Consider the following 26,489-nt stretch of genomic DNA (forward strand, 5'->3'; position numbering starts at 1 on the left):
CACTCACTTTAACTGTGATGGAAAAAATGATACCAAAACCTAACTCGGCCGAATAAAGAATCGATTATTGTAGCCAAAATCGATTTTTAATAAGATGTATGGCCGCAGTCAATATCATCGATTATTGATTAAATATTCATTTTTATAACAATCTAAATCTAACTTAATTTAATATTTAAAATGATGGTTATACATGTTAAATCCCTATCGATTATAAATTAAATATAATTTTCTGATATTTATAACCTAAGTCGATTTGTTTCAATTGATTTTTAAATCGAATAACCCTGGCACCTTATTAACCCTCATAATTAGAAAAAATAATAATATGTGATTGTCCGTCACCGGTACAATTTGCCTGTATTGTTACAGTTCAGATTCGATCTTTTTAAAAGTGAGTAGAACATTGCGCAACTTCGTAAATTTCACCGCTTTTAAAATATTTATTTTTCCTTTTAATGTAATTAAATATAAGCGGCACGAGTCGTGAACACAAACTCGACCTGCGTAGCGGTACATTCTTAGGTCTCTTTGTGGTAGAATGAAGGAACCGTGGGCGCCGAGGCTGCATGCGATTGGTCTGTTGTATTGGGACTGTCACTTGTCATTCAGCTAATGTAATTTGGCCGAAAGTGTACAAGCGCAAACTTGACCCCACTACTGCTCATCTCATCATCGTATTGTAAAAGACTTGACTGCAGGCGAATGCTTAAAATCTTATATTTTTACATTGCAGGCGAGAACAGTGCCGGCGAGGGACTATCCTTACAATATATTGTCCTTTGACAAAACTTAGCTTGTCTTACTTATAAAGGCTGAATTGGCTGTCCGGTTAAACTCTGATGTATCTCTTTCTTTCATTATTGATTTGACATTGAAAAGAATGAGACAACATCGTTTAATATGTAATCCATTCGCCCCCTGAATAACGTTTATAAGTAAGGCTTATGTTTACTTATACAGAGTGTTCAAATCAGACGAGATTACATTTATTTTATGTAGAAAATATGCAAACCATTTTACTGGGTAGCTTTTTAAACCATTATCGAACTTTATTATTTTATAATTTATTATAGTTGGAAGCTTTTTAAAATTTCTTAGATCATATGTGTAAATTTTACTTGAGTATGTCTTTCGAAGTTTGTTATAATCCATAATGATTTAGCAAATAACATTTTATCAATAAGCCATTATTTGTATTCAAGAAACAATGAATTATAAAACAGAAAAACATAAAACTAAATATTTTATCAATTCATATGAATATTATAAAATAAAATATATATAAAACTGAATGTATGTCATGTCTGTACTGAAACCTCTTAACGAGTTCCTCCATATATAAATATAAATTTCATAAAATCACTATTTACTTCATCGTCCCAGTCTTAAATTAAAAATCGTAATCATATAAAAAGTCTTCCCTTAGGTATATAATTTCAATACAAAATAGAAGAATTGACATATATTTTCGTTTATACACATTTAGATATACTGTACCTCTTAAGCCTCTTCAAGTCTGTCGGCTTCGGTGTTAACGACTTGATTTTCATCTTCCTGTACAACTCTTCTTTGCCAGCACCTTGGCAATATGCCATTATACTCGCACATACCGAGGATCAATGCCGCAAAACCAATTAAATGTGGCCAGTGGAATATTTGCCAGCTCAAAGCCAAGGATGCCATCCAGACGACGAGTGTTCTGAAAATGATATCATAAAAACATAATATGCATTCTTACATTATATATTTATAGATGTGATATAGTAAAAATGATTTGAGTTATGTCATACCTGACTGAATCCAGAACCATTCGAGTCGTGGCTGACATTTCCTTCGTAACACTGATACCAGCGAAATTAAAGAACGCTATTGACACGATTGTTCCCAAAATGGCCACCAACAATAGAGGATTATTGCCTGAAACACAACATTTATAATTATTGATTTAACCGGCTCAATATATATTTGTATGTAAAGTGCAGACTGTAGATTTCCCACTCATCGTATCAAATCAAATCAAAATATACTTTATTCGAGTAGACTTTTACAAGAACTTTTGAATCGTCATTTAACAAACTATTTAAAGCTACCACCGGTTCGGAATGAAGATTCTACCGAGAAGAACCGGCAAGAAACTCAGTAGTTACTCTCTCTTTTTGAGGAGAAGGCTTACCCCACCACGCTGCTCCAATGCAGTGGTTACATGGCGTAGATTTATATCAAAGGATTCCTCATGACATTTTGCTTCACCGCCGAGCACGATTTGATGATAAATGCAAATCCTGATGGTGCTGATTTGACCTCGGATCATAGATTAAAATTCACCTCTTACCTAACCTAACCACATCACGGGACAATTTGCGTGCATATAATCATTCAATGTGGCAAGAATGTGAATTCAACACCTTATGTCAAGTGGTAGGCTGTTGATATATAGTTAACTTATATTATATAGTTACTTTGAAATATTTTTTAAGAATTTTAATAACAATGGGTCACTGTCCGTTAAATATTATTTCCTAGGAAAGTTTTTAAGCACATCCGGCTGTTACAATTTTTTTCTAAGGAAATTATACCAAGTAGACTTTGAATATTCGATGGACAATTTAAGACGGGATATCTCCGAAATTAAATTATTAATCTGATATACATCCTTACCAATTTGAGCAAGTCCATCGATCACATCCTCAACGGTCCCTCTAGCGTTGTGGTCAAAGTGAGGAGGCGCGGGGATCCAGTAGAAGATCACGAGTAGTACAGATAGAACAGAGAACCCGAAGACACCCTCCCATCCCACCGCTTGTAATGGGGGAATATTTAAACCTGAAATATAACATTAGATCATGTTGATGTAAATGAATACATTTTGGAATATTATATAGTATATTTGGCAAAAATGAACGATTTCAATGATTTCTCGGCAACTGTAGAATTTTAGTAGTTATTTATACAAAATGACAATTTTTTAAAGAGAGGAATTTCTGATTTTCTTTCCGAGAAACCAACCAGAATCCGAACCAGTGGTACTAAATCAAAGATACCTCGAACAATTTATTTGCATAAAAAAAATTCTGAAATGATTTTGATTACCAAAATAATTGCTCACTGAGAATAACATAAATTATTTTACAATTGAACAAGTTTGGTTTGAACACTTGTTTAACTCATGTGTCTGTGTGAGACCTACATCACGTCCCAAGATAAATAAACGCCTACAAGTAATATATAAATACCTAACTGAAATAACATAACGTATCAATATTTTCGCTTTATTAAAAAAAAATTATAAAAGATTTAATTTAATTGTTGATATTTGCGATGACTCATCTTGAACATTTACAAGCCATTAGCAAACTATCCTAAATAATATATCTATATTATTAATATTATAAATGCAAAAGTAAATCTGTCTGTCTGTGTGTCTGTTGTTCTTTTACGTCCAAATCGTTTAATGAAATTCTGTATGAAGCAAGCTTAAGCTCCTTGTTAAATTTGCTTAAACTTTGTATCTATAATTCATATCGTGCTCGGCGGTGAAGGAAAACATCGTGAGGAAACCTGCATGTGTCTAATTTAAACGAAATTCTACCACATGTGTATTCCACCAACCCGCATTGGAGCAGCTTGGTGGAATATGCTCTGAATCTTCTCCTCAGAGGGAGAAGGTCTCCTTAGCCCAGCAGTGGGAAATTTACAGGCTGCAAATGTATGTAAGCTTAAACTCCAAGGATGAACATAATATACTATTTTATTTAGCACGACCAACCCCTAAAACGAGCGAACTCGTGGCCGACAACTAACACATTATATATGTGTTTGTTTATTACGTATTTACGTCTAAACTACTCAATAAATCATCATGAAAGTATGCACATTCACAGAGGTACATATACAGTACCTAAACACCTTACCTTCTCTCCCACGTCCCATCACGCGTGCAGAGTAAAAAACTTAACATTTAATTAGAGTAATAAGTGACTTCTTAAACAGTTATTTGTTATATAGGTAGATATTTAAATAAATCTAGCTATTGCTACGACTTTTCTAATAATAGGAACCATTGACTTTTGACGTCATTAGCCAATTAGCAATAGTGTGCAACAGTGTAACCCGATTAGACTAACAATAAGATATCATTTGAGTCTTTGTAATGTGTTATATAATAACAAATCTCATATGGATTGTCGTACTAATATGAATCGAATGAAAGCAAAATCGTAAACGTACAGATACGGAACCACTGGAGGGTGATTAATAAAATATGATTATTTTTTGCAATTGCAAAACAAAACCTGAGTCCGTGTACTCAAATTTCATTCGGATCCGTTCACTGGTTTTGGTGTCATTAATTAACAAATTTCAAATATAAATTTACTCATTTACATTACTAATATGTTTATGTTAATTTTAAATATATATGAATTATTGATACATTTTAAATTCGTGTTAAAAGTAAAAAACATTTTATGTGAAATGAAATATTTTAAAATTACTTAAATAACTTTTAAATAATTAGTTTATGGGTGGCATGAAAACTACACGTCGTCACATTTGCTTTGCTTTGCTCGCTTAGCGACCCATTAAGTGTTGAGTACTATTTAAGGTATTAAAAAGAGCAGAACAACAATATTTTCAGGCCATTAAATACTCATTTATTGTTGCAAAATTAAATTTGACTTCAAATTTTGTGAACAAAATAAGAAAACTGATCTAATCCCTAAAATCGTTAAACTTTTACTATGGCACCAAATCGGGTGCTAATTTAACTCGTCCATTATGAAAAACAAATATGAAAAAATATACCCTTTTTTTTTATTGCGAATTAAACAGAACATTAACACTATGAACAGAGAACTCTATTGCAATCATAAGAAGAGAAGAGCCAAATAATCAACATTTGACAGCAAATTGACGCGATATCATTGGTCGAGAGCTTGATTAATCTATGATATTCACTATGTATTTCCGAAACAATGGCGTTTTGAAAGTCGAGTTAGTTAAGTGTAATAGTGTTGTATTGATATATTAAACATAAACCCTCAGTAGAACACAATATAGCTCAAATCAATATAGCTCAAATGATTGCTAATAAGCAAAACGCATGAAATACGTAAACCTAAGGTTTGTTTATTTTTCTTCCTACTACCATTGGACTAGGCTATAGTTAACATGTCAGTCAATTAGTGCTGACCTGAATTTATATAACCTTCCCCATAGAAATTTAATACCGCAAGTGTACTTAACTTCACAACTCAAATTTAGCATAAACGTTATCAGGGGCTCAGAAAAAGACACAAGGATAAGTCCCCACACGCAGACGAAAACTAGAATTTATTATAGCCTAAACGTAATTCCACGTACCTGACACGTATTTCTCCTCATACACCATTTGGCATGATGATATAATCTGCGCAACGATAATCAAAAGGTCACCGGTTATCAAGCTGTTCCTGCCTTTGGCTTCACTCGGTGATTGGTATATTGCATCTGTTAATCCCACGATCAGTAATCCTAGGATAATTGTAGCTGAAATTAAATAAAGAATATATATTAAATTGTCGTCACAACATACTTTCGTGATTAAAAATGTACAGGGTTATTGGTAATTCGACGTATTCCCTTTAGGGGGTGAAAGCATCCCTATCTATAGTACTATATAGAAGTAAGTATAATTTCTATCTCATCGGGACGAAGTCGAGACAGGCAGCTAGTATATAACCATATTATTTAAATAAAGTCTATGTCCTGTCTTGATAACTTAATATTGGAGTATGTTTTTTAGGAGTAACTTCTGTTATAATTTTAGGGATAGGATTGAACGTGTGACACTTAGAGACGACGCCTAAACCGTTGCCCTGTTGGGGTTTTATTATTTATAACTTCAATTTAAACTAATACATAATTACGAATGATTAGTTAAAATTTTATAAACAACAGGTTTTATAACGATGATGGCGATGAATTGTTTGTTTACAAATTGCATTGTAAGTTTAGAAACTGTTACAATTACAAAAGGTATGTCGAATCGAAGTGAAGCTGTTTGACTTGCGCCGCGTGAATCACGTACCGATAATAATATTTGCATACACTGAATTTTATAATGACACATCTTTTTCATTGTATCGCACATGTTTTTGTCGAACACGATAAATTTCAAACGAAGTTATCTGCTATGCCAATATATGTGCTGTAAAAATTGTAAACGTTACAGTAGTAACGACAGCACAACAATACATTTTATTCTATATTTTTTTTTATTAAAATTATCCTGATAACTGTTCAAACTTATTACTGACTTGCTGTGCTAACAACTACTACTAGCTGTGATTTGTATTACACTTAAAACAATGTCTAATTTCAGCCTCTACATATTATAAAACTATAGTTTGATAATTGGGACCATCCTAGTAAGTTACTGATATTACTAGCAGTACTTGTGGCAGGTTACCTCGCTTTTCAACAACGCTTTATACAATTTTACTACATTCATTTACTTATACTTATACTTGAAGTTCTCTCAAATTTTCAACAGACGAACCCTAGTCAATTATTAATGATCTAATTTGTGTATTACTATTAATTTATGTTTTATTAACAATAATAAAATCTCCGGGGTTCAATATCAATTCAAGTTATATGATAAACAAACCGACCAACAGCTAAAAATAAACTGATTGAACAATAAGCGTCGCCAGTTTAGTGGCTAGACACTTGATTAGAATTTACCCTCGACCTGTGACAACGTCGTTGAATCCGTTTCACTCGACTATAGTCTCACTTAACGTTTGCAAGATTATTGCAGTACAATGCTTTGATAAAGATTAACCACTTCCAATTAACGGACTATCAAATACAATAAACATTTTTTCAAATCCGAACGTTATTTCCTGAGATTAGCGTATTCATGCAAACCATCCAACCTCATCATATTAAGTATGGATTGATATATTTTTTAATAAATATATAAATATACTAGTTACCAGTCCTGGCTTCGCACTGGTCGAATAAGGGTTCCTTAAAATGTTTGTCATAATATACATCTCTATTTGGCTTGCATTTTTTTTCTGATAGTTTCAATCATCATAATGTTTCAGACAATTTACACAAAACCGCAATGAATAATACACCTAAACCTTCCTCAAGAATCACATCGTCCATTAGTGAAAACCTTATGAAAATCCGTTCGTTAGCGGATTAATAATATTATTAGGTACGACTCGGTCAGCGCGGTCCACGCTAAAATACTTTTTATTGTTATAATAAAACATGCCTCCGTATAATAGTAGTTTTCAATAATTCTTATACTTAAAAACCATTTAAAATCCTTCTGCCATAATTACTTTTACTTCAATAACATTGGACTTTCATACAAACTACCAATCCCTGTTTTAACCCCAAAAGGAGGTGATTTCATCCACACCCTCTATAGAGCTTACATTTAAATTTCAGATCTCTGACTTCAAAAACATAGGACTTTCTACACCCTATAAGGAATCATCTTGCCAAATTTTAAGTTTGTAGTTACAGTTTCTGAGATGACGCGATATATAGAGAAGATAATGAATTGTAATTAATATAATTTATACGAATAAAATATATATTAATACTGCAGTTAGTTGGATATAGTTCCAGCTTTTCATACAATGATAGTGATCAGTCTGACCACTTATACAGATTGGCTGATAGGAAGATCCTTGTCACACTGTTATATTAGAAAATTGACGTTATTATTTTATTGACTCCCGCTTATTTATCACCCCTCTACTCTTAAGTCTTTATAATAAACTTTATATTACGTGTGAATTGCTAAACAACGACTCATCTCTTTCTCTCATCAGTAACCCGACGTGCAAAAGAAAAATACAGAGCTATTTAACTATTATACAAAGTCTTCGCAACGTTCATTAGTAAGGGCTTCGAATGTTTCCAATGAATATCTAATTGATCTTCATAAAACTTATTGAAATGTTGTTGATATTCATGCGGTGTTTATGTAGTAGTTTTATGTTATGATAACATTATGTGCGTCACACAGACAAGGCGCATGTTTTGATTAGACGATTTCGGGAAGTGACGTGTAAACATTCGCTTTACTCTCACAGTATTAACTTTCACGATTGTCATTCTGATTAATTACATACTTTGATAATATTTCACGTTATTGTTATTTTTTTTTTTATTTAAATTCATTTTGGAACTTTAATATGTCTGACAGTACTGGGAATATGTATTTCATATCTAATTTTGCTATCAACACCAATATCCACTAAAATAAAATGCTAACATTATACAGATATGTTAGGGTAGGTTTTACTCCGGACAGGCTTGCTATCTTCTAATATATTAGACGTAGTAAGACAATTTCACCCTCAAAATATTTTGCTTCACTAGTTCATTTTAATGTTAGCCTCGTTTTGAACCCACAATCTTTACTTAAGACTTACTGTCTTCCAACCAATGTCAACACTTTTTATAGAGATATTTAGAATTTGAATAGATGTTTAAAACTCACCAATTCCCACCCACTCCCTCTTGACTATAATCCTTTCGAGGAACGTAGTGGACAGCACGGCCACAAATATAATAATTGATCCTCTAAACATTTGGAAGCTGCTGACGTAGGTCAAATTTAAACCTATATACATGATGGAGGTACCAATCTGAGAACAATTTAAATTAAGTTATAATCACTGCCAAAGATTTATTTATTTGTTTCCATTTCTCAATATTGTTGAAACATAATCATTCAACTCTACTCTATAACTTACCAAATCAAACATGGCTGCCGGCATCAGTATGAATGGATTGAAATCTTGACTGCCTTGAATAAGCTGATGATCACCGTTCCTGTTTCTCCAGAAGATGAATTTGAATGTCAATAAGCATAGAATCTCTCCTAGAAACATTGCTGCTGCCTACAAATTAGTTATTATTAATATTAGTAATTGCTCATCAATAACTACCAACCAAATAAAATTAAGAAAATCCTTGAAAATTAGGTTAAAGTCAAGTTTCTACTTTAATTTGCTTTTGCATTATTATGCCTTGTTACATAAAAATAATCTCAGTATATAAACATATTATTACAGTTATTGTGATGAACTTTACAATTTAATATGAATATAAATGCATTATTAACATATTTAAAATACTTAATATATAGGACAAGCTGTTCTTTTTGTAATGCTAAAGGCAGTGTTAACCGTGAACGCTTCTGTTATCAATAAAAATCTCTTTGTTAAATTATCTTAGCTTAAAATTCTCAATTCTACAAAGACTAGTCAATTATAATGAAAATAAGAATTTAATTAATGTCATAAAGTTCACTTACCTGTAAGAAAGGATGGTCGAATTTCCTGACATTGCCGTCTGAACCTTTCGCATCCATCTGATCAGCCCATTTGGTACTCAATGTATTTATTGATCCAGTAACCACCATCATCAGTGCAAGAAACTTTTGATACTTGGACCATGCCATTGTTTATGTTGTTCTTGTTTTATTCCTCAGTTAACCTACAGATTATTTTATAAAACATAATGTATATTACAATATTTTTTAATAGTTGTAAAATTATATTATCAGCCAAATCAATTTAAGTCACGGTGACCTTAGCAGATACAGATTGGCTATAAAAGTTTATTAGCTGTTGCCCGTGGCTTTGCTAGCATGGAAGTTGAATATATTTACAGATTAACTTAAAATATTATGTTAATTTAAGACTGTATAGTTTGTATTTTACACTTTAGGATAGAATATCCAGAAATGCTTAAATATGTATCAACTCATTTTTAATCAGTAGCCCAAAAATAAAGTTTCATGCTTCTAACTGTAAAAGTGAAAGACTTCCAGACTAACCTATATACGAAATGTCAACCCCTATTTCCCCCATATATGTACAATATCCAGAAACGCTTACATATCTACTAATTTTTAATCAGTATTCCAAAAATAATATATAAATAAAATATAATAATAATAATAAGATTCATGTTTCTAACTTAAAAAATGACAGACTTCCATACAAACTTTCAACCCTTATTTCACCCCTTTAGGGATAGAATTTCCAAAAATTGTTCCTTAATGAGTGTCTACTCAATAAAACGATCCTATTTACCAAATTTCATAGCTCTAACTGTAATAGCTTACGCTCGGCTATGTTGAATCAGTCAGTCAGGACATGTTATTTTATAAGTATACATAGATAATAAGGCAAGGAAACTATTTTTTTCGATCACCCTTATAATCTGCTTCTGAGAATTTCTTGACAATAAGGTTTTGAATATAACACCTTAATAACACAGAATTTCAGAGTAACCTAACCAGTTGACTGATTGACTGAGCAGTTTGAAGGAAAACTACAGTACCTTATATTATTTTAAATTATTCAATTTAAAAGTTAAAATCTTAAGCTTAAATGACAAATATTTATTTTACATATTTTAACAAAAAACAATTTCAATAAAATTTATCTTGTTTATTATAATTCACATTCAGTTTATTTTTGTACCTTTGTCAGATCTAATCTCATGAATAGATAAAATATATTTATTTACCCACAAACACAAATATAACTGTTTATAAAATATAGTAGAATGGTGGTGAATCAAATATTAATAGTGTTGCAAAGAGTTTTGACTCAAAAAGCTTTAGATGCTATACTGCCGAGTTAAAGAGGTGAATTTAAAATATCATAAAAAATTATTATCCTTTCCTAGTAAATACAATCCTATATATTGCATACACGTAAATATACTTCTAAGAAATAAGCATAATGTGTGTCAGTAATAACATTATGTCAGTATATTACTTATATTTTCTTCAAGCTATGCTATAATCGTACCTATTAGAATCAAACACTGATATGTTCAATGTACAGAGGTCAAATTTCTGTATATGTAACGAAAAGTACTCGATTATCTTGTAGGTGATTACTGATCATTTTAACTTATCCTGAGCTCAGATTTTGAGTTAAATATATATAATAATAGGGAATATTTGCGACTTATCGAGGTTCTACTACTTTATTCTAGTACTACACTTTGATTATACTGGACACAGACTATTTTTAAATTCATATATATACATTTATAACATTATATATATTTCAAATAAATACAAAATCTAGTACGCAAAGCTCATAAACTGCGTAAATATTTTTAAGTCACTGTCTAATTACATCGATTTAACAGAATACTAAATAAGTCTTTGTTAACATTATTGTTAGGTAAACATCAAATACAAGTATGTCTTCAAATATTAATTTAAAAAAAAACATACAATTTTATTCTTTAGTTTTAAAATGGTAAAATAATTTCAACCAGAAATCTACATTAGACGTTCGGTAAAGAATAAAAGATTGTCATTGCAGTATTCGTTTGTTTTAAGTAAAGCCTTCGTCATTATTAAGAAGTATTTTTGACACTGGTTGGTCAGTGAACCCAACAAAGTTATTATCATTGTTATTTTATTACAAAAAAAAATTTGGTTAATTATTTGGAATGGAATAAAAATATGTTGTATTTCTAAGATGTGAAGAGTAATGGAACATGGATAATAAACTTACGTATTGCAATTGCATCCGCTTCTGAGTTCTGACAATCACAAAACAATATTTTTAAAACGTTTACTAATACTATGAGACAAATAGACAATGAAAAACTTACATTCTTGTCTTTGATTAGTCGACGACCGTGAGCCTGGTCGCGTTACCGACAATTTATACACAGATTATAAAATCATATAAAAACAGAGTGTAAATGTGTAGGACAGATAAAAACTAAATAGTTGGATTCTTTACACGGTATGGGGATTACTTAGGATTTTGATAAAAATAACTTTAATATTATTAAAACAATTATGATTGTTATAAATATATAGCTGTTTTGTTATAAGATAGAATAGGTAAAACATAATAATATGATGTTATTTGTGTTGTTGATTTATCTTACTGCCATCTATTCATAATAGATGGCAGTAAGATAAACACGAACTAGGCAAGAACAAATATCATAAAATGAAATATAGATTACAAAAGTATAGCTAACTATAATTTACGAGTAATAACTTATAAGTAATATATTATAAATAATATATTACTAATATTTATATTTTTCCATGTTAACTGTACTTACCTAATGCCGTTAATTATGTTTATGATGATGTTACTGCTTTCTTGGTGGTAAGGCTTAGTGCAAGACCGTCTGAGTAGGTACCACCCCCTCATCAGATATTCTACCGCCAAACAGCAATTGTGTTCTTGTTTGAAGGGTGAATAAGTTAGTCTAACTACAGGCACAAAGGACATAACATCTTAGTTCCTACGGTTGGTGGCACATTGGTGGTCATGTTAGGAATGGTTAATATTTCTTACAGCGCCTTTGTCTATGGTAAAGGTGCTAGTGGTCACTTACCATATGGTAAGTAGCCCAATGACTCGTATGTCTGCCTATAAAAATTTATTTAAAAAAGTAATTTTATTTAAAAGTAACTATAAATTAATTACGTCCGCGCGAAGCAATTTGTTTCAGTGTTTTCAATGGCTACTACATAATATTAAAGAATTCATAGAATTACACCACACACACACACAGAAGACAGGACAAAAGAGCTGGTTCGTTTTTACCCCAGAGGATCGGAATTGCGATTCAACGGGGAAATCCTGCTAGCATTATTGCCACCATTCCAAGTGGTCAATATTTATACAGTAACTTTTTTTTTAAATGTAATTCATATATGTTAATAGTTATATATAATTTAATATAATATAACCTACAGCTGCTATAACATGTGATGTCGGCGAAGCTGATGGCAAAAGCTAGTTTCTAATAATTATATAACTTATATTATATAGACGCATTGATAACTTAAATAGTAGTTATATTTGATCTGTTGATTAATTAGTGTTCGTTGATTTTAATAAAGGATACATAAATGTAATTGTTTATGCATAGGTAGTACAGTACATATGTATATTTTGTTATTGATGGAAAAGAGTAACTATTGAGTTGAGTTCTGTTCATCTCAGTAGATAATCTCATTCCGAATAATGGGTAGCTTAACATTAATCTTGTTAATTACGATGCGATTTTTGTAAAAACAAAATATATTTTAAAATTTCAATTTTCTTTTGTTATTTTAGTTTTTATAGATTTTATCGTTTTATTGTTGTTGTTGTAGTTCGGATTATTTCATTGATAGGTATATCGACACAATTATTGTTAACGTACTTGATATTGACTTTGTTGACCAATTATCTAAAATATATCTATATAGAGTTAGGAAACTCTATATATAGTTTAAATTAATTTAATTATTTATTAAAAAGTCACACTTAACCTTTATTTCATCAATTTATGATCTTTATAATCAGCTGTAAAACGTATAAATAAAACGCAAGCCGTTTTATTTTTTCTCCAGCCCAATATTTTGTCAAAATCCCGCCAAAATTATTTACTCTTTTTCACAGAATAGAATCTTGTGTAGGTCATAACTCGATTAACAAAATTAACATTCGATTTTAGTAGACATAAAATATTATTTGTTTATATAAGTAGTATTAATTAATAATCTAAATTATAATATTACAAATTATTGTCATTTGCTTATAATAGCATATTTTTAGCAGAAGTGAAATAACAATTTTATATAAATGATTACAAATTTATGAATATAGTGACATTATATCTGGATACGAAACGAACCAATAAGATATTTATGCGATTAAAATAATTTACAGGTGACACTCATACCCACCGATATAATTATTACAGACTTAAAACTCCTTAGTACCTAATCGTACGCAATCAACCCTAAACGTTGACTCATATGTATACTACAAATTTAAGTGTATGATTCCAGGCATACCGTCCATGGATAATATAAATATTTAAAAAAAAAAAACACAATTTTAAATTTTATAGTAATTTATTTTGAAAGAAAATAAAATACGAAAATAAAACTGATCTATAGAAACATATTTCTAGAACACTTATTATATTCGGTACATCGTGTGAATATAATTTAAGAATAAAAATTATATTATATGTTAGTAATATGTTAACAGTATAGCTACTTTTTGCTAAATAAATAGAAAAGAAATATAGAGAAATAGCTGCATCAGATAACAACGCATTCATGTGGAAAAACCAATCCTCGAACAGCAACGGTGGGGCATGCTAGAACAAATAAAAAATATATATGAAAAAATACTGTTAATAATAAATATGACATGGACGGGTCAAATAGAAGCAATATAGGTCGAAATTTTCTTTTTTGTTTCATGAAGGATATGCGAATATTATTAGAAAGAAAGAGATGACAATGAATCCTTACCATTCGCTTTATCCGTTAATGAACAATAGCTCGCAATGGTTTGGAATGTGTGATAAACCAGTATAATTACGTTGATATTATAATTATATTCCAGCATAAACTTAGATTTGTCTTTGATAGAGACAAAAGCGCCGGCAACTCGTGGGCGATGCCACCGGACAATTTATTAGACATTATATTATATAATTTAATTGTTATTTAATAAATACACACTTAATTAGATTTATAATATATTTTATTTATTTATTTAATGGTACTTAAATATGTTACCTTTCTCACATCGCTGTCCAAAAAAACCTGTACCCTCACATTTGCAAGCGTACCCTGGTTGTTGAACAGTTTGAGTACAAATTCCTCTCATGCACGGTATTCGCGAGCATGGATTTGCACTCCTCTCTGTCAAAAGGAAAAGTATTAGTATATCATTTAAATTAATCTCCTACATTCTATAAGAAAATTATAACACTGTCTGTACATACAATACTAGCGACCGGCCCCGGCTTCACATGGTTGCAATTATTAATAAAGAAAATTTCATGATGTAAATATAATCTATGCCCTTTATCGCTCAAGAAAAATACCAATGATTTTTTAGAATTAGATAATTAGTTCCGGAGATTACCGCTACACACAAACAAACACATTTTACCTCTTTATAACACTAGTATAGATTTTTTTTCTGTTTATCTTTGTAGTAGAGCCTTGTAGAAGCTTGTATGTACAGATCATTAATTATTCTACCGCCAAATAACATGTTTGAGTATTATTGTGTTCCAGTTTTAAGTGTGAGTGAGCCACTATAATTTGACATACGAATGCATATGTACTTGGTTCCTGATAAAGTCTTTAAATCTTTTGGGACTCATCCTAGGCAATGTGATACTATTATTTTATAACAGTATTGCGTAGCCTACCGCGTAACGTAAGTATATAATACATATATTTATTAATTACCTAACAACTGTAGATAATGTACGTACTTGGTCATTAAAATAATATATATACGTATATAATTTTGATCTATTAAAAACATAGCAAATACATTCTAATTCACATGATTTTATCTTAAAGATCAAAGGAGAACTGTAAGCATAACTTAAACGTTTAAATATTTATTTAATTGTTATATAAAGTATGATGTAAGTATATAATATACATAAACAAAGTTGTACGTTAGCTGTTCAATCAATGCGCTCCCAGCAAACCGGAACACACAAATACAAATTATTGATGTTGTAAAATAACGGATGCATGAGCGTGGGTTTCCTTTGTTCTAGCCCGCCTGCGTGAGTTGTTTGACATATAGGCAGGCTTAAAATAAGTTCTACCAGTAAATTTACAGGATCGGCCTTCTATGATTTAATATTATGTTAATGAATACCGAATTGTCCCGACACAGAAAACATTTCGATAGAAAATTTGAAAAAAAGTACTTTTAGATAACATAAGTATTTCTTTTTTTGGAATAATCTCACGTCGGTCATGGCTTTCTTATAAACTTATTAAATTTCTAGAAGAAATTGATCCTTACTAATATTATAAAGACGAAAGTTTGTATGTATGAATGTATGTTACTCTTTCACGCAAAAACTGCTGAATGGATTTTAAATTTAATGAAATTTTACAATATTATAGTTTATACATGAGAATAACACATAATATGTGACAACCAAATCCTTAATGAGAGCGAAGTCGTTGGTGAAAACTAGTTTTATATATTTAATAAAGAATCGCTGAAGAATATTTTTATGTCGAAGTTGGATTTATGTGATTCAAAATAAGTGTGTTATATCAGATCGGTATACTTGAATTAATAAAATATCAACAGTATCACTTATTTCCGATATATATTTTAATATATTAAGAAAGAGCTACGTTATACATACGTGCGTATCTGAATAAATATGAAACAATCATTTTTTATTAATAAATGTCCCGTATCTCTGAAACATCTCTAACAAATTTGCTTCAATTTTGTAATCAGACAAGGTTTTTATTTAAGTTTATATAGCTATATATGCAGAAAAAAGACATAATTCACAAAAAAAGTTATGACTAATTTTTAGAGCCGGATACAATGCACAATAGAATACACGCTTATCGCTTAACAGAAAGATTTACAAGAGGCGGCCTGAACGCTTAAACAACGATATTTACTACAGACCTCTGAACAGAAGAAAAAAGATAAGACACATTTGTATATATATTCATAGTTTTTAAATCTAAGAATGTTATAGCATATTATGTTCTCTTGATTGACCCACTGTCGATCATAATCTACTAATATTTCGTTGATGAAGAAATATTGACCGTCAATGATGATAGCATTTTTTATCGTCATTGTTCTAACATACACAAGGCAAATAATGATAGAACGACTAACTAGTTTTTACAAAAAAATGTAGCAGTTTTATTAATTAGAGATGCGCCCAGTGAAAAGAAAATAATAATACCTTAGACCCTGATACTCAGTAAACGAAAGACGCAGTGGTTACAATATCACAATGTATCAATAAGCCCAAAGGAAGAAAGTTGGCTGTACACTTTTTTTTATCATGCGGATCGACCTTTACCGTTTTTTTGGGATAGCTTATTTTTTTTTCACGCAGTGGAAATCTTCAGGCAGTACCCGTGGCCTTGGGGGCCTTTATGTGGGATACTTATCCACTAAAACTACTACGATTGCCGTCATCGACACGACAAGTGAGGCTGCGTGATCGTCTTTATCGCACCCGTGCCACCCTCCCGTGCTGTGGCTCAGTTGAGCTCCCCTCGGGGGGCGAAGGTAATCCTCCCCCCACCTCGTGCCCAATGCACGCTTCTGTATTCCACCTACGCTGTACTTATCTATCTAAGATGGAAATAACTTAAACATTTTATTTTATAAAGGTCAAAGTGCATACTACGAGTTCTTTGTACAAAGCGAAGTAATTTTCAAACTCTATATTCCTTCAAGAACGCCCTGAGGTAATATGAAAGCTTCCGTTTACAATTCATTATTTCAACAAAGTTAAAGGTAATCTAATGGACGAAACACTTTATGCAAGATACGAATTTTAAATGTAGCCTTTAAATAACGTAATTTAAGGCTTTTATATGATAAACTACGATAAACGTGTAAGCGGATAGAACCACGCGAAGCAGGTGCTACGCTTTACGCCTCATACGACCCCAGTCTACGGCGAGGGCAGTGGCGTGACGTTACATTCAAAATGCGCAATATTTAATATCAAAATCTACTTACAGTTTTAAATCTGTATCGTATGAACTCATTACTAAATGATTTATTTCATTATATAAATCGCGATACAACCAAACCAAATAATATGATATATTAAACGTATCGGATTATTTCATGCTCGTCCGGACCGGATTATGCGTTCATTGTTTTAGTTGGTATATTTCAATCAATTACGATTTTTTAATCTGCAAATGGCCGTAAATATACTTCAATACATAGAGCGTTTTAACAACCTACATGGCCTATTTTTATCTAAAATCACCGTAGATTGACCTAAAGGTTGCGAACCGAATGTAATTTATTCAGAATTCCCTCTTAGGAGGCCTTCAGACGAATGCAATTTTAAATTAATCTGTCGGCTGTAGAATTTTCAAGCAGCCGTATTAAATGTTTCAAAGCATTATAAATCATGCAATTACTAAGCTTGGCTATAAAGTTTCACTATTAACACCGGATATATCGTTTACTTTATGTGAGTTAATTTAAAAACAATTTTAGGTATTCCATTTAATTAATTGTTTCGAAATAATTTTTGTAAGTATATATATTTTGGAGTTAGCTCCGTATAGGCTTTGAATTGCAATTCCTCCCTGTAATATACTGAATATCTGGTATAACATTTTCGAATAATTCTGATTAAAGCAATATGGGTACTATTTACGCAATAATTGAGTTTAAGCTTGCGTAGGTGGTAGGTATACTCTATGATTTGCGGTATCATTTATGACAATTCAATGAGTCTTCCGATCTCGAGTGGTGAATATATATTAATAATTATATAATAATTCATGCATGTATATAATTATATTTCAAGTTAACTTCTCATCATTTTCAGCATTATTATTTCACGCTATTTTCAAAACCTTGGAAGAATATTGAAATAATTGTTACTGGCCCAGTGGTTAGAACGCGTGCATCTTACCACCAAATCCAATTATAACGGGTTCAAACCCAGACGAGCACCGCTGAATTTCAATGTGCTCAATTTATATTTATAATTTATCTCGTGCTCGGCAGTATCGAAATCTGCATGTGTCTAATTTCAAGTATATTTTGACACATGTGTCCACTAGCCCGCATTGAAACAGAGTTATGAAATAAGCGCCAAACCTTCTTTTCAAAGGGAGAAGGGCCATTACCCGGGCGAAGGACATTTACATCTTGTTACTTAAGCTTATTTTGAAAATATAGGAAGTGAAAAGATATTAATATATCTGTTATATTTTTTGCAGTGTCCAAATAGAACCGGATACCGTTGCAGAACATGATTATGTCTGTGATGTGCGACCATAATAATAATTAGATATAGCAATTAAATAATACGTATCCAAATAGGGTGTCACCATCAGACGGTTTACAACAATTCAAGAATGAGATACTAACAATTATGTGACAATACTCCTTGACAACCAACGGTACTAATCTTAACCTCCGATTGCATTTTTGTACATGTAATTTATATTATAACTAGTGTCTACCCGCCTGGGAGGGGAGGAGGGCAGGTGTGAGACACATTATCCATTTCAGTACCCCTGAAAAAGATTATATACAATATTCAATGATGGTCGGTTAAATAATTAAGGCGAGAAACGAACGCGTAATAAACTAATTTCCGCCTTTATATTATTATATTTAATAGCAAATGAGCAAATGGGCCACCTGATGGTAAGTGGTCACCACCGCCTATAGACAATGGCGCTGTAAGAAATATTAATCAATCCTTAAATCTCCAATGCGCCACCAGTTATTCTTTGAACGCAAGATCTAGTTGTTTTCGGTGAGCAGTTTGCGTAGTGTTACTGATACATTGAAGGACGTAGAGTTTACTTGGGACCAGTTTATTATGCCGAAAGAATATTATTATTATACCTCTCAAAGCGTCCAGACATTCCCTTCTAGAGCGAAAGATGAATTCAGTTTTGCACCCGTAACCGCAAGTGCAAGAGCTCATAATCTTGCACCCATATTGAGTCTCTTCCGGCTCACAAGCGAGAACGAACACTGGAAAATAAAATACATATAAGAAAATGTTTACGTTGAGAATTACAACGTTCCTGAAGTTCAAACTATTTATGTTAGTTATTATGGTATTATATATATGTAAATATATGCAACATGTACAAAATTATATTTTTTTAAGTTACCAAGCTTTTCCAACAAAATAATTAATATTAATTTGTAATTAAAAACTTTTAGCTCCATTTTTATCGACTACATTTTCCTTAAAATTTAAATACCTTGTCTGTTCTATCAATCCAATAAAAACCAATAATTTTATTAACACTTATTTAGTATTAGAATAGACTTTAATAAATTCGCTACAACATCCAAAAATATATTTTTAACAGTCTACGTCTCCCGCCATAAACCAAAGATCAACATATTATTTTATATTTTTTTTATATCAATTCAATTATCAAGAATTGTCTGTGTGTCAACAAATTCGTCAAATGAAAACTTATCCTATAATGTTTTAATAGAAAATAATGAACAAAAGCTTTAAATTATAATTTTACAAACAACATTCGCTTTCGGATGTTTTTATCTTGATCGCTTCCGTTTAAAGACAGCTTCTGACTGTTTTCATTCAATACAATGAATTATTGTGACAAGTATTAAATTAAAGTCGAGCTGTGTTCTCTGAATTATTGAAACAATTGAAAGTCGAACTAATCTTTTTTTACTTGTCACAATGATAAGATTGATCCCGACTAAGCGTGTAACGCGGTGGGCAATCCAGAAGATAGCTATTTATCGATATAAGCTATAGTGACCCAATTTCATAGCTGGTGGAGGCGAAAATGAAATCTATGGGCAGTACTAATGCTTACACTGAGATTATTCATTATTTAAATATCTAAATAGAGTGTCACTCTACAAAAGTACTAAGAAAAACGAGCCAATATAATTATCTTGTTTGCGTGACAGCTACGTTTGATACTCGTGAAACGTCATAGTACTTTACTTGTTTTCAACTCTCACAGTCTATCTAGCGATACAAATTAATTTAAGGGTCTAAATCCGTGTTTACCGAAAAACTGAACTTAGAATATAGCAAGATAGTTTTTTACATTACAGAGTTTTAATACAAGTATATTTATAATATAAAGTTGGGATAACCTTCGCATCTGTACTCGTACAAGCAAGCCGCTAGGCAATAAGGCAGTTTCATAAACATAATTCGTAGCGAGGTGCATCTACATCGATACACCTTTGGAAATGCAATATGTGAACGAAATTCTGTTCGTGATATATTGTTAATATAGGGTATATTAAAATAGTTTTGGAACCTTATCGCGTGTGAGACTATTATAAATCGCTAGGGTTAATCTCTAGTTATAGTTCCAAAATATTTTTATTAAGTTAACAAATCGCTTGATAACCTTCAAACCTTGTGTATTGAAGTTTAATTTTCCTTCTATCGGGAGCTGAATTTGTAAAAGTACCTTACGATGTTGTTTTAGTGGGCTGTGGGAATATTTCTTCTGTTCGGGAGGAGGCGGGGTAGGGATTACGTTTTTGGATATAATAAGACAAAATTTACTTTTTTTCAAGATTGAAATAATTGAAATAAATTAAACTCTTTTGTGTGTGTATTTTAAAGAAACGTACTCCAGCTGATTGTAAGTGATTTTTGAACCTCCTAACCTTCTCATAAACGGGAGGCCCAGATATGGGACATTAACTCTAACTGTACTATGTAAAATAAATTAAGTTGTATTAAATTAAAAATAATTTTATTCTCTGGTTTTGTTGTGTTCTGGTTTCACTGGTTAGTTAGCCATCGTATCTACCGGTAGTTACAAGGGATATAACATGTTAGCTCCCGTGTTTGTGACGTAAGAAATAGTTTATTTTCTTGCAATGTCTATTAGCGGTGATGATCAGATAGTCCTTTTGTGCACTTATAGTTTATATAATTGAAAAAAAAAATGTTTGAAGCCTAGTAAATACACGGATCTTAAGCGAAAATTTGCAAAATAGAATCAAGCGTGCTCTGTGATACAGGGAATAGTTGGGAAAAACACTACATGCCTCAAATGAAATACAAATAGTATTCATCAAACTCCTCCGGAGAAGTGAAACGAAATAAGTTGTCTATTCTTAATAAGAGAGCCTTTTGTTCAGAAATGGAACATAGAAACAATAGTGGCATATATTAAATAGAAATGCATTTATTCATAAAGAAGAACTTCATAAGAATCCTTGAAATAAAACGAGATACGAGATTGCAAGAATCCTTCAGCTTGAAATCTCAGTAATTCAATGTGCGTATCGTATAACTTTGAAAAATTTCATTTGAAACCTTAGAAATAGACAGCTCCTGTTGTCTATTACTCTTGATTTATCCAATTCTTGTAAACCTATATATCGAATTCCTGTCTATGACTACTAAGACTTCTAACTCCTGGCTATTTTTATTACATATTCAATATATGTATTTAATAAGTTTGACAAAAAAAGACCCGTCGAGTTTCTTTCGCCGGTTCTTCTCAGGTCAGGGTGTTTCCTTTTCCGAACCGGTGGTAGTGTTTAATTTTACTATCAATAAATAAGTGTAATGCTTCTATATTGAATAAAGGAATTTGGGTTTGAGTTTAGTTCGTTATGTTTCAACTTAACCGAAGATATATTATATATACACATTGTACAACATACACGCACATGCAAAGATAAGTAACTACATATGATTTATAATAACTGCTCCCTCAAACGCGTGCGGAACTTTACCAGTTTTAATTGAGACACAAAACAGTAAATTCAATGTTACAAATTAAAACAATTACGTCAGACAGAGTTTATTTTAAAGGACATCAAAATCAACAATCCCGTTTCTTAATTATATTTTGTTTTTATTGGTAAACATTTACTATTAAGAAAATGCATTCTTATACAAATCGCAATTATGTTGTGTGTTACGTACAATATCGTGGTGGTGCCATCTCTAAAGGTAGGTTTTTGTTTTAAAATTGAATCGTGTACCCGATGGGATATTATAACGAGCCTACCGGCTTTATTTATCTTTGTAATTCACCCCGCACACTAATAATCAATTCTGACATGTTTCCTGCCTCCTCCCTAATAGAAGAGGAGCTTTAAACTAAGTGCCTGTAATTATTCTCGGGTATTTTAATTGTATAAAGTTGAATATGAAGTTCCTCCGGGTTCTTTCGGGTGGAATGTATGTACATCCGAATTCAGTGAAAGTATAAAATTAAATTTAATATTTTAACCTGATTCAAAGCCTGCTTGTTCGACTCTATATAAATAAATAATATTTTGGTTTATGTATTGAATATGGGTAATCAGATTTACAACAGCATATTTTTATTAAAATGTACGGTGCAAAGGGCACCACCGCTTAACAGATTGCATAACGCTAAGATGTAATATTCAATACGATCTTCCCATACAATAGCATACCTAGTCTTTCGTATTGGCATAGAAAATTCTCTAAATAAATTCTCTTTGATTTATATTTTAATAAAATAAATCATCTATTTTATGAGTTAAGTCTTTTAGGTGATCAATTATTGAAATATAATCTCTTTTCGGCTATTTTACACTTGGAACGAATGGTGGAATAATCTTTATTAATAATTACGATAGATCCGATCGAAACATATCGACAACAAGACATCATTCGTGTTCGGCTTTTATTGTTAATATGTCTCAGAATAGTGAACTTGGCACGAATTGAGAGCCCTTGGCACGATTTAATTGTATTGTAAACTGTGCCCCTTTTAAAAGTAGTAATTTACTTTTATTGAATTTCGATGGTTGGTTAGAAATGATTAGTTATGCAATCAGAGCCAGGGCGAATAAGTTAGTAAACAAAATGGATCTGATTGTTACCTAAGAACAACATGAATGCATCTGAGCACGTTGAATAAACAAGCCGTTTTGTAAATAGGATATTGCTGTCATGAAAATATCAGTAATATGAAAAGGGACCCAATCGTCTAAGACCTTTAGAAAGTGCTTTATATATACCTCGCAATCCGTAGATTATGCAAACGTAAATTTATTCTTATATTTGATTTATTTATGAATTGCAAAGATGTGATTGTGTTAGTATGGTTATCACTACATATGTATGCTGCCTGTCCCTATGCATGCTTAGATCATTAAAATTACGCAATGGATTATGATGCGGTTGTTTTAATAGATTGATTGTTTCAAGAGGAAGGTTTATATGTATAATACATGCACAATATGGTACAGAAACACTGATAATCTCTTAGGGATAGCCCACAACAATAATTTTTTATCCTTTAAATAATGACTTATTTTCGAAGCTCTTTTTAAGCAATACAGCATTAATCCTTATCCAATTAAGTACCTTAAATACATTATAGATTTAATATAGATCAATATGACCCTTTACAGCATGTAATTTAAATGAATATTTTCGAAGATATTACAGATTTAAAACGCAGGGACATAGCGGTTTTTATTGTCTAATGACAAAAAAGATGTCAACGTTGTAAGACATTCTGTAGTATAGATATTTATCATCAGGTACCCGTGTGAAGCCGGGGCGGTTCGCTAGTTAATAAATATTATATTTTAGGGTTTTTAGCTAGGCTCCCAATGGTTCATGGTTCAACGGTCGTTATTGATTTAGATCAGATTGTCTGTATTGGTCAAAAACAAATCAATCCTGACTCGGACAGGTCATCGACCTAATGTTTTAGAAGTATATAGGTATACATACAGTATATTGATATAGGTATGAAAAGTTCTGATAAAAAGAAAAATCTGATCTTGATCAAATCGAAAGGCACTTTTGAATTGTCACATAACGTAACGTTACGGTTGGTAATCTACCGACAAGAACCGTCAAGAATTTACCTCTTCTCTATTGATTAAATACAGATATTTTTCCGTAGATAAAATGGGTGAGCTTTGTGCAAGCGTGTCTGGGTAGGGGGCTAAATTATAATGGTGTGGTCCCACTTTTCTACCGCTATACACCTCGGCTTATTATTATTATATTCCTGTTTGAAGGGTGAGTGAGCCAGGTTGGCGGATTGGCGATGTAAGATATGCCAAATATGTCTTACAGCGCCAATGTCTATGGACGGTGATGACCACTTATCATCAGTTGGGCCATTAGCACACCCGCCTAACTAAATCATACAAAAATACATTAATTATATGTAATTTTTATGTCCCGTGTGGAAATTAGCTAACGTAAATGCAGTTCACGGATATCGCTTCAAAGTTAAACCTTATTAAGCTTACCGTCATTGTTAATTTAAGCTTCCATTCAAAATTGAATAATTATAAATTCAATACAAAAATTAAGTATGTAATTAAATTATATTATAATAAAGCGAATGATGTTATTCGATAGGCTCTTAAGGGTTGCAACACTCATCGTTCGCTAGCCTATATGTGGGAACGGTGCAGGGCATAAAAAGGATTAACAGGATGTTAACAGCCAGGTGTTCACTATGCGAGTGTCTCAAGCTATGCTAAGCTATATATACGTATCAGTCTATGATGCATGCGCTTCACAAAAACCTCACATCGCTTAGAAACTTGGTTCGTGCTATATTATATCCACGCTCGTATAATATGACTATTTTTTATGTAACAAATATTCCCATAGATAAGTATAAAATAAAATACATTTGAAATGTTCTAGGTTCACCAAATAACATGTAAAAATTAGAACAGAAGTGATATAAGGACAGAAATAACATTTATATATACATATATCGCGAGCTATCCGGTCATTATCAAACCAAACATTATATCGCTGGAGCTATTTTTAATAAACCTACAATTTTATTTATGACAAAAAACTAATATCTTTAAAAATAATACGCGTAATGCTTTCTTTTTAAATTCGATTGCGATTTGCGTTACAAGTTAAGTTTAACATGTTTTATACATCTGAATTATAGTTTAGATCGTTTTGAAGTCAAACAAGACGCCTAGCTTTGAAAATATGCTTCGATAAATAAGACTCCATTTAAAAAAAATACTGTTGTTATGAATCTAAAGTTTTCAATTTTTTTTAAATATAAAACGACAATATTTTAAAATTCGCTTGATAAAATAAATAAATTACACATTTTACAATACAAAAAAAATCCAAGTTTTATAAAATATAAGTTTTTTTTTAAATACTAGATTGTTCTATTCTAGTTAAAAGAATAAATGAAATTGAAGACAATTGCAAATACTCACTGAAACCGGCCGCGATGGCGATGACGAGAAGCGCGGTGCGTGTGAGCATTGTTAGTTTTATTAGAGAACAAGCTTCGACTGATAACAGCAAGCCACTGAAGTGAACGCCCGCTGTACCGCCTTATCTATTCTGTCAACTATACTATAACATATTGTTATGTCACAGCTTGCCCACTCGATGCAATTAGACGTTTCATGTGACTTTCTTTATTAAATTTAAAATACACAAGAAAAAAAAAATTGTGGGTCCTCTTGAACAATGGCAAGATATTGTTCATTAGCCTAACAAAATGACGCCAATGCGGACTTATTTTTAACCTAACTTTTAGATTTCTATGTACCTTGTGTCAGTGGAATCTAGTCTTAAATACTGTGTAATACAAATTATCACTAATCACTTAACATAATACAATAAAGTAAGGTACGACTGTACTATTTTTCCAAGCATCTTTGTTTATTTTATCTTTTGCAGTCAAGTATAAACCTTTATAAGGTTTTGTGTTTATGACGATGCATTTCCATCAGCGTTGGTTTGCAACTTTATATTATAAGAATCGAGCGAGCGAAACCTGTTTAATGTTCGTAGAGCCTCTAAGAGTCATCTAAATGACGAGTCTTCAAAAAGAAACAGGAATGTTGAAGATATAAGATTTTTGTAAACAAATCATGGTCGAATGATATTATTTATATAAAAGGAAGGTATAATACATG

At 31.5% G+C, this 26,489-nt stretch overlaps 2 protein-coding genes across 2 annotated transcripts; both read right to left on the reverse strand.

The window, feature by feature from the left end:
* Nucleotides 1–1,135: 1,135 nt before the first annotated feature.
* Nucleotides 1,136–11,711, reverse strand: Tango9 (Transport and Golgi organization 9). Its single transcript, XM_026644881.2, has 8 exons — nt 11,568–11,711; nt 9,335–9,516; nt 8,772–8,918; nt 8,516–8,663; nt 5,365–5,529; nt 2,662–2,826; nt 1,794–1,920; nt 1,136–1,702 (listed from the first exon to the last, which is right to left on the reverse strand). The coding sequence occupies exons 2-8, from the start codon at nt 9,479–9,481 to the stop codon at nt 1,504–1,506; spliced, it is 1,098 nt and encodes a 365-aa protein (XP_026500666.1). The 5' UTR covers nt 9,482–9,516; nt 11,568–11,711; the 3' UTR covers nt 1,136–1,503.
* A 2,250-nt stretch (nt 11,712–13,961) lies between these two features.
* LOC113404113 (cubilin-like) lies at nt 13,962–25,893 on the reverse strand. Its single transcript, XM_026644887.2, has 4 exons — nt 25,779–25,893; nt 19,446–19,577; nt 14,606–14,731; nt 13,962–14,178 (listed from the first exon to the last, which is right to left on the reverse strand). The coding sequence occupies exons 1-4, from the start codon at nt 25,825–25,827 to the stop codon at nt 14,120–14,122; spliced, it is 366 nt and encodes a 121-aa protein (XP_026500672.1). The 5' UTR covers nt 25,828–25,893; the 3' UTR covers nt 13,962–14,119.
* Between the last annotated feature and the right edge of the window lie 596 nt (nt 25,894–26,489).

This window comes from Vanessa tameamea, chromosome Z, assembly GCF_037043105.1.
Source record: "Vanessa tameamea isolate UH-Manoa-2023 chromosome Z, ilVanTame1 primary haplotype, whole genome shotgun sequence".
Taxonomy (NCBI): Eukaryota; Metazoa; Arthropoda; class Insecta; order Lepidoptera; family Nymphalidae; genus Vanessa; species Vanessa tameamea.

What these genes read in the sequence shown, in the direction of transcription:
- Tango9 (XM_026644881.2), bottom strand. Translation starts at nt 9,481, where the DNA reads ATGGCATGGTCCAAGTATCAAAAGTTTCTTGCACTGATGATGGTGGTT. An exon ending in TGAGGAGAAATACGTGTCAG is followed by an intron (nt 2,827 to 5,364) that starts GTACGTGGAATT and finishes GTTATATTTCAG; the next exon opens with GTTTAAATATTCCCCCATTA. An exon ending in CGATGGACTTGCTCAAATTG is followed by an intron (nt 1,921 to 2,661) that starts GTAAGGATGTAT and finishes GTTGTGTTTCAG; the next exon opens with GCAATAATCCTCTATTGTTG.
- LOC113404113 (XM_026644887.2), bottom strand. Translation starts at nt 25,827, where the DNA reads ATGCTCACACGCACCGCGCTTCTCGTCATCGCCATCGCGGCCGGTTTC. An exon ending in CGCCATCGCGGCCGGTTTCA is followed by an intron (nt 19,578 to 25,778) that starts GTGAGTATTTGC and finishes TTTATTTTCCAG; the next exon opens with TGTTCGTTCTCGCTTGTGAG. An exon ending in TGGACAGCGATGTGAGAAAG is followed by an intron (nt 14,179 to 14,605) that starts GTAACATATTTA and finishes TATTTGTTCTAG; the next exon opens with CATGCCCCACCGTTGCTGTT.